Source organism: Neopelma chrysocephalum, unplaced genomic scaffold (genome assembly GCF_003984885.1).
Source record: "Neopelma chrysocephalum unplaced genomic scaffold, ASM398488v2 Primary Assembly neopelma1_75, whole genome shotgun sequence".
NCBI classification, from domain to species: Eukaryota; Metazoa; Chordata; class Aves; order Passeriformes; family Pipridae; genus Neopelma; species Neopelma chrysocephalum.
The window spans coordinates 14,238,842-14,247,640 of record NW_020897736.1 but is presented as its reverse complement, the minus strand read 5'-3'; the positions used below and the strand labels follow the sequence as shown (position 1 = coordinate 14,247,640).

The 8,799-nt window shown below is 53.1% G+C and overlaps 1 protein-coding gene across 4 annotated transcripts in view; it reads right to left on the bottom strand.

The window, feature by feature from the left end:
* Window positions 1–2,121: 2,121 nt before the first annotated feature.
* Window positions 2,122–8,799, bottom strand: part of GLCE (glucuronic acid epimerase) — a 30,628-nt gene continuing 23,950 nt past the window's right edge. For all 4 annotated transcript variants that reach the window (XM_027688237.1, XM_027688238.1, XM_027688235.1 and 1 more), the window contains one exon: window positions 2,122–5,821. In XM_027688237.1, the coding sequence (XP_027544038.1) occupies window positions 4,797–5,821 (1,025 nt within the window). In that variant the 3' untranslated portion in view covers window positions 2,122–4,796. The remainder of the gene's footprint in view (window positions 5,822–8,799) is intronic.

Genomic DNA, 8,799 nt, shown 5'->3' with positions numbered 1-8,799 from the left:
GATGGGTGGAGGATGCAGGGATGAGCCAGGGATGCAGGGATGGGTGGGGGATGCAGGGATGAGCCGGGGATGCAGGGATGGGCTGGGGATGGAGGGATGGGGCAGGGATAGGCCAGGGATGCAGGGATGGATGGATGGTGCTGGAGAAGCCGATGCTTCCTGCTGGGTTTATAAACAGCCCTTTTGTTGGGATGAGGAAAGCCAGGTTGTCCCAGGCACTACAAGGAGGACAATTCCATCACAGTTCCTCCTTGGAGCTGCATCCTGGATAACCAGGTGCCTCTGGATCACCTCCAGCTCCCGCAGTGTTGGCAGACTGGCACAAAAGGAGAAGTTGCTGTGCTGTGCCCTGGGCACGTCCATTCCTGGGGGGATTGTCACTGACTGATCCCCCCACGGTCCCCAACCTACAGGATTTCAGGAAGAGCAGGGAGAAAACACTCCCTCTCTGCCCACCCCACACTTTTGGCACTGCGTGTGTGTTTTAAACCCTCTCCAGGCTCTTTTTCCCCCAAAGCAGAGCCCGGGATGTGGTTTGACTCCAGGTGCCCCCTCACCCGCATGGGTTTCTGGGCTGCATCAGAGCTGGAAAGGCTGGAATTCTGCTGCTGGGATGGCAGAGAGCCAGGAAAAATTTTAAATGACTCTGTATTGTTTGATATGATCACGGACTCAATCCCAGCAATAATCCCTGCGGGTCGTGCCCGGGAGCAGCTCTGCCAGAGCCACAGGGAGAGGGATTATCCCAAGTCCTTCGACCTCCTGCCAGAGGCAGGACCTTCCTCCCAGCCCTGGGAAACCTCCTGATTCCCAAACCAGCGCTTGGAAAGGCTGTGCCAGCCCCTGGTGTCTCCCAGGGAATCACAAAATCACCAAAGTGGGAAAAGCCCTTAAAGATCATCAAATCCAACCATCCCCCAGCACTGCCAAGGCCACCCCTGGACCGTGTCCCCAAGTGCCACATCCACATGTCCTTTAAAACACTTTGTGCAATGAGTGACAACCCAGTTTCGAACCAGTGGAAACTTCCCAGCACCGAGGGGTTGAAGCCCAGTGGAAAATCCTCTTTTTTGCAGGGAAACAGGACTGGAGCTGCAGCCCAGCCCCAGGAGCAGGATGTCCTGGGGGCTGGACACCACGGCCAGCACAGACCAGCCAAGAACTGCTGCTGGGACTTGTCCCCAGGGTCAAAGCCCTTGGATGGGGAAGCTCTGCCAGCCTGGGAGAGCCTGGGGAAGAGATTAAGGAGAGAAGAAGCTATTTAACATTCCAGAAGCACAAGGCATCCATGGGATGATCAGTCACTCCAGGCAGATGGGAAATGTGGCTCCTTCCACCACGAACTGAGCAGCAAACACCCAAATCCATCACCAAGCAACAGAGTTAAATCCACTTCTATTTTCAATCCCTGCGTTTTAACGAACTGCTAAGGAATGGAAATCAATATTCTCACCCGAGGAGTGGAAGAATCCTGGAGTGGTTTCTTTTGAAAGGAATCTTAAAGGTGATCTTGATCCCATCCCACTCCCTGCCATGGGACACCTTCCACTAGCCCAGGTGGCTCCAAGCCCTGTCCAACCTGGCCTTGGACACTTCCAGGGATCCAGGGGCAGCCACAGCTTCTCTGGGAAACCTGGGCCAGGGCCTCACCACCCTCACAGCCAGGAATTCCTTCCCAATATCCCATCTAACCCTGCCCTCTGGCAGTGGGAAGCCATTCCCTGTGTCCCGTCCCTCCATCCCTTGTCCCCAGTCTCTCTCCAGCTCTCCTGGAGCCCCTTTAGGCCCTGGAAGGGTCTCTCAGGTCTCCCTGGACCTTTAAGAGTCCTGAATTTCTTACTTTACCAACCATTTTTGTTCAGGTGTTTTTAGTGACCGGTCACTTAAAATTATGATTTAACAAACCCCATGAAACTCAAACCAAAGCAGATTCAGCAGAAATCACTCCCACCAGGAACCCACCTCGTGACCTTCACCCAAGCAGAGAGAGAACATCAATTTGTGCTTCTTACCTCAAACCAGCAAATCAGTGAAAAAATGAGTTATTTTCCACCTTCCTCAGAATCCAAAGCTCCCCAAAGCCACCACGGGGAGGGCTGAGAAGAAGAAGACACCCCATGCTTGCCTTAAGATAAAAAAATTTATTTTACAGTCTTATAAAGCAGCTTTTACACGAAGCACAAACGCTGACCCATTTTCACGTCGTATAGAAACATAGAGGAACCTCTTCCTGCTGCAAAAAACTCAGGTTTGGCTGAATAGAAAACTAACTGTGCACATTGTGCTTGAACTGCAAAGGCTGTACAGCTTTACAAAGGACCACCCTGCCCAGAGCATCCTGTAAACAAGTTATTGCATATTTACCACACGGGGAGAGCCCGCCCGGCCACGGCGGCGCAGGGAGAACCCGGCAAACCAAAGCCCCACGAGGAAGGGGGTGGGAAGAGCAGCTTCCAGGGAATGGCAGCTTCCAGGGAATGGCACCTGCCCGCTGGGAGGGTTGTGCTTGTGTCACCGGTCGGGGGATCTGTGAGCGCGACGCTCCCGATGCCGCCCGGGGACGGCAAATCCCGCGGGAGGATTCGCCGGATCCGAGGCTCCGAGAGCTCGGATTAGGGTCTGGAGTCCGAGGGCTCAGTGCCAAAGATCTTTGTGTCAGTTTGGAGAGTGAAAATCAACAAAAAAAAAAAAAAACAAACCCCCAGTTGAAATGGATTTGATGGAGTTTTGGGCGCCGCTGGCGTTGGCGCCGTGTCCAATGATCCTCTGCCACTCAACTCAACTAAGGGAATGCCAGGAGAAACTCCACACGGATTCTCCACTGTTCTACCACCTCTGCTGGGGCATCCTTGGAGTTCCACCTGTGCTAAGGCCAAGAAAATGCAATGGGATGTTAAGGATCGGGTGGTGGGACAAGACCGATGGTGTTGGCACGGCTGGATCAGCCACACTCCAATCCTGGAATTGGATGAAATTCAGAAAAAAAACAACAAAAATTGGAAATTGTGGCCTCCATAAGGCACCAAAACCATCTCTTGAGCAGCACCCAAAGGGTGTCTCCAGATTCCCCAACTCCCAAACGGGGACAAAGTAGAGGGAGGAAGCAGGGGGGAGATGTCGCAGGAAGGACCAGTTTTTTGGGGGGGAAGCACGTTTTTAGGGTGGTTTTGTGTGCGCACAGATACGTAACAAAAATCACCTCTGCTACCTTTGGTATTGAAATTCCTCCTCCACCCCCAAATCCCACACGGATCCGTGTGGTGGGACCGTGGGCTGGAACATCAAGTAATTCAAAAGTTGCTTCAAATCTCCGCCAGAAATCCCAAAAAGCATCAAAAATCAAAGCAATGTTCAAATGCAGATGGATGTTGTCCTCGTGCCCGGCCTCCCTGGGGTTTGGGTGAACACCTGAAGCCCCACCTCCATGGACAGCATGGAATGGGAGAAGTGGGAGCCCCACAGTCAATCCGTGTCCTCTCTGGGAGTTTGGGGTCGGAGAGAACCTCAGCCATGGGCTGGTTTGACTCCTCTGGATCACCCCAGACACCTCAGAGTAATGTGGGTGTAAAGGACTGGGAAACAGGGGAAGAATCCACCTGGTTTCTTCTCCATCCCAGTGTGTGGGTTAGGATGTGTGGGTTGGGAAGTGCACAGGGACCACTGGTCACTTGGCAGAGCCACAAAGCAAATCACACCCAAGAAGCCACTGCTGGAGGTGTAATGACCCCTTACACTGTAAGACAGTGAATCACGGGATCCTGGAATGGTTTGGGATGGAAAGACCCTAAAGCTCATCCAGTTCTAACCCAGGGACACCGTCCACTAGCCCAGGTTGCTCCAAGCCCTGTCCAACCTGGCCTTGGACACTTCCAAGGATGGGGCAGCCACAACCTCTCAGGAATTAAAGCCCAGGCAGAGCTGCAAAGCCCTCTGGGGTAACTTCAATTTCTAAAATGCTTGATGGATCGAGCAGGTTAAAAATTAAAATCACCCCAGGAAAACCTTCATTAACCCCGACTGAATTTCCTGAGCAACTCGGACGAGCTCCACGTCCCGCTCAGCAACTCGCCACAAGTCTCCCCAAAAAGAAGTGGCCAAAGCTCAGAGAAACCTCTCAGAGGGAATCACAAAACCCAAGACAGGACATCAGGCTCCAGAGGAGGGATCCAAGCTCCGAGGTGACACCAGTGAGGGGTGATGGTGAACCTGGGGGTGATGAGGCCCCGCAAGCCCCACCGAGTTGTGCTTACGTGGCGCCGGCCGCGCGTCCTCTGCCCACACGTCTGGGGAGAAACCCTCCAGCTAAAGGATCTCCAGCCAGAGGACTGGGGAAAAACTTAAAAATGTGTATTTTTCACCCCGAGAAAAGAATTCCTATTAAAAAACACCCCCACCTTTAAAAGATACACTGTGCACTACCCAGGCTACGAGTGAAGTCACATCGACGGCGTCACACCACAGGAGCTGTTCCCACAGAGACACATAAACTCAGTTTAAGAGGCCACGGATTAACTCTTCAGGCGAGGCCTGCGGGACTTTCGAGACCTCTATGGCTTCTGCAAACATTTTCCTGTAAAAAGGAAAACTAAAACCCGACAAAACCCAGCCTCAGACTCAGGAGCACGGGGGGGGTTTCACTTTGCGAGCGCAGGGGACGGGTGACGCTCCCCGGCCCCACCCCTCGGACCCAAAGGTTCCCACCCTGGAATGCAGTGATTTCAGGAGAGCAGTTCTAAGGATCACTTCTTTGAAGGGTCCGTAGAGAAGCGGGGCTGTCACCCGGCTTTGGTGGCAGCTCAGTTGTGCTTGGCCCGCCCGCCCCGCAGGTAACTCTTCCACCTCTTGACGAACTCCTTGAAGATGGGCGAGTCGTCGATGGTGCTGAGGAGCTGCAGCTGGTTGATGTGGGTGGTGTGGTAGTCCCAGCGGGCCAGGTTGGGCGCCGTGCCCAGCATGAAGTGGCGCAGGTCGTAGATGGTGCCCGAGCCGGTGTCGTAGAGCGGCAGCATGGCCTTGAGGGACTCCATGCCACGCTCGTAGAGCAGCCGCGCCTCCCGGCCCAGCTTCTCGCCCGCCGTCTCCTTCAGGTCGTAGAGCCCGATGAGGGAGTACATGAAGCCATTGAGCACGAAGGAGCTGGGGGACGTGGGGTACTCCTCGTACCAGTCGTGCCGGTTCATGAACACGGCCTTGACCCCGCGCTGCTCTGCCGGCAGCTTGTAGGGCGCGGTGGCCCTGAGGGCCGCGCCCAGGAAGGCCGCGTCCCGCGTCAGCAGGTAGGCCCGCACCAGCGTGGACATGGCCTGGCCCTGCGCCATGGCCGAGTACCACCCCGGCTCCAGGGATTTGAAGCCCTCCCCCAGCTTCCTGGTCACCATGATGGGCCACCCGCCCCGCTCGTCCTGGTTCCTCACCAGCCAGTCGCTGGCGGCGAAGAAGGCGGCCATGTGCGCCGTGGCCGAGATGGTGACGTTGTCCAGGAAGCCCCTGCCCTTGGCCACCAGCCGGACCACCCGCTTGGGCATGATCTTGGTCTGCTTCACGGCCTTGGTGTTGGAGAGCCCCACGCCCTTGCGCAGGTCGGTGAGCAGGTCCCGGGTCAGGGTGCTCCAGCTGGTGCGCGCCCCGATGCCGTAGTAGATGTCCCTGTCGCGGAAGGCGATGAGCTGCGTGTTGGACACGTAGTGCACTGTGAACAGCTGGTTCTTCTCCGTCGTCTCCAGCACCACTGAAATGCTCCCGTTGGTCACGAACTTGAGGTCAAAGGAGATGATGAAGTCCCGGGTGTTCCCCAGCTGCAGGGACACCCCCTCACTGGTGTCTGTGAACAAACCCAACAGCTCAGCACCCCAAAGCCTGGCAGCTGGGCAGGGCAGCTCCCCCGGGCAACCCCCCTTCCCAGGCAGGATCCCAAAGCTTTTAGGACAGCCCATCAATAATTCAATCGTTTCTGAGCTGCTGCACATTATTTAATTAAGCATGAAAGTAAATCTGGGAGCGAAGGGGAGAACCTGTTTGTGCCTCCCATTAAAGGGCTGCAGCAGTGCCAGGGGCTCCATCCAGCGTTTTATGGGATGTTTCTGGTACCTCATGGATGGAGGAGAGCCATGACCCAGCAGGACCCAGGGCTGGGGACAGGCCACCAGCCTGGCAGGGCACAGGGCCCTTCCTGGAATGGGGTGGGCTGGAAGGGACCTTAAAGCTCATCTCATCCCACCCTGCCATGGGCAGGAACACCTTCCCCTAGAGCAGCACCTTTCCTCCAGGATGGGACACAGCAAGAATTGAGATGCTTCCTGATTTTCCTCTGCTGTAACTCAATAATAAACCAACAACCACCCTCTTGTTCCCAAATTAAAACCTCCCTTGGCACGACAACACCAAAACCCGGCCGCTGCAGCCTCGCATTCCTGAATAAAGCTCTGCTTTCAGCACAGGGAAAAAAAACCAGGAATGCCAGAAGCAGGTATTTAGGATCCTCCTGGGACTAATATTTCTGGGACTTTTTTCTTTCCCAACCTGACAGTGCCAAAACCCGATTAGTTTAATGGGGGGAAAAACCAAGGAATAAAGACGAGTGTGTTAAAATATTTCTTACCCTCTGCATCGGCAAAACTCAGCTTAATTTTAAGCTATAAATTAAATAAAGCTCCCAGGCAGTGCCACAGAATAAAATCCAGTGTTCTCTGGATTTGAAAATACAAAATCAACTTCTCCCACAAAACCTACAGTGGGAGATCAAAGGGATAATTAATTTGGAAGGCTGAGAGCAAATCCTGGAGGTTTGAGTGCACAGAGGGATGATGAACACTTAAAGAGTGTCACATCAAATTAAGGGCTTTCCATGGGATAAAACTCTCCTGGAAAAGGCCATTGTTTCCTTATTTCTGCTCTGGGATGTGGGAAATACCCCGGACGTGTTTCTCCGTGCAACCAGCACGTCATGGGCAGCTTTTCCTGCCTCCCAAACTAATCCCTGGAATTTTAAAACACCTCCTGTAGAGACTCTGTTGTCCAGTCTCATTTTTTTTGACCGAATGTCATGTTTTCCAAGCTTTTCAAGGAAAAGCTGGGAGTTTTAAGCTCAGCATCTGCTCTGAGAGAAGGAACCGAGCGCTTTGGGCCACCACATTTTGCTCCTGTGGAAAAAACCTAATTAACCTCCCCCTTCTCACAGTTCCTGTCAAGTGAGTTTTATGGTTCCTTGTAAATAAATTATAACAAAGAGAATTAGAAAAGAGGGAGGAAAAAGAGTTTGGAGAAGCAAAGAACTAAAGGCTGCTCGTGGCTGCTGTGCCTTAAGCATCCATAAATCCATTACTTAGGGCCTGCTCAGAGGAGTGGATGCATATCCATATCCATGGATTACTCAGCCATCAATAAAGGATGAGGAGAGAACACAGCCCAGACCTTTTATCCTCCCCTCTCCCTGTATTTATCCACTACAAAGACACAAAAGTGTTGGACAACCTTTTCCCGGGAGCCCCAGGGCCGAGGTGCCAACGGAAAATTACTTCATTGTCCTTGGAAGTAATGGACTCATTAATTCCAGTGGGTATTGATTGAGGGAAAATACATTAGGGCCTTATTAATGAGCTTGGCCTGGCACAAGGGGAACTCTTGGATTAAATAATGGGTTTCCCTCCTAAATACCAAACAGAACAGGGGGAATCAGGGAGGTGGCAGCAAAATGCAGTGAAGGGAACAACTGGGAGACCCCAAAACACTCTTGTTCTTTCTTTAAGGCAACTTTAGGGAGTGTCAGGGAGGTTTGGGATGGATACTGGGAGCAGGTTCTTCCCCCAGAGGGTGTCTGGGCACTGCACAGGCTCCCCAGGGCAGTGGGCACAGCCCCAAGGAGGGTTTGGACAATGCTCTCGGGCACAGGGAGGGATTCTGGGGTGTCCTCAGGGACTTAATCCTTGGGGTGCCTTCCAACTCAATATATTCTGTAATTCTACCTGGGTTCAGCCAGAATTAAGACCCTAAATTTTACAAACATAGTTGTATCCCAGTGAAGGGAGAGAGATCTCCTGGTCCTGCCCCTCCAGGCTGGAAACAGCCCTTATGTGGCCCCTGTCCCATCCCCTGTCACACCCCACACGCTCCCCAGACCCCACACGGCTCCCCCCTCCTCCTCCAGCTGCTATTTTGGGACAGGAGCTGGAAGGCTCAGGGAATGTGACTCCTCATCCCCCTCCACGAGCACATCCAGCCTTTTGGTTGGAGTAACAGTGCTGGAAGCCAGTGGTGCGGAGAAAACAGGGGGGAAATTCCAGAGGGAAAGGGATCAGGGGTTGGATGAGGTGATTTCCAGGGGCCCTGAGGGGAGGAGTGAAGGGGGGGTGAGCTCTCAGGTGAGGTGGATGGGGGATGAAGGATGTGGGATGAAGAATAGGGAATGAAGGATGAGGAATGAAAAGGATGGGGAATGAATAGGATGGGGAATGAATAGGATGGGGAATGAATAGGATGGGGAATGAATAGGATGGGGAAAGAAGGATAAGGAATGAAGGATAGGAAAAGAAGGATGGGGAATGAAGGATAGGGAATGAAAAGGATGGGGAATGAAGGATGGAGAATGAAAAGGATGGGGAATGAAGGATAGGGAATGAAAAGGATGGGGAAAGAAGGATAAGGAATGAAGGATAGGAAAAGAAGGATGGGGAATGAAAAGGATGGGAAAAGGATAAGGAATGAAGGATAGGAAAAGAAGGATGGGGAATGAAGGATGGGGGATGAAGGATAGGGAATGAAGGATAGGGGATGAAGGATAGGGGATGAAGGATAGGGGATGAA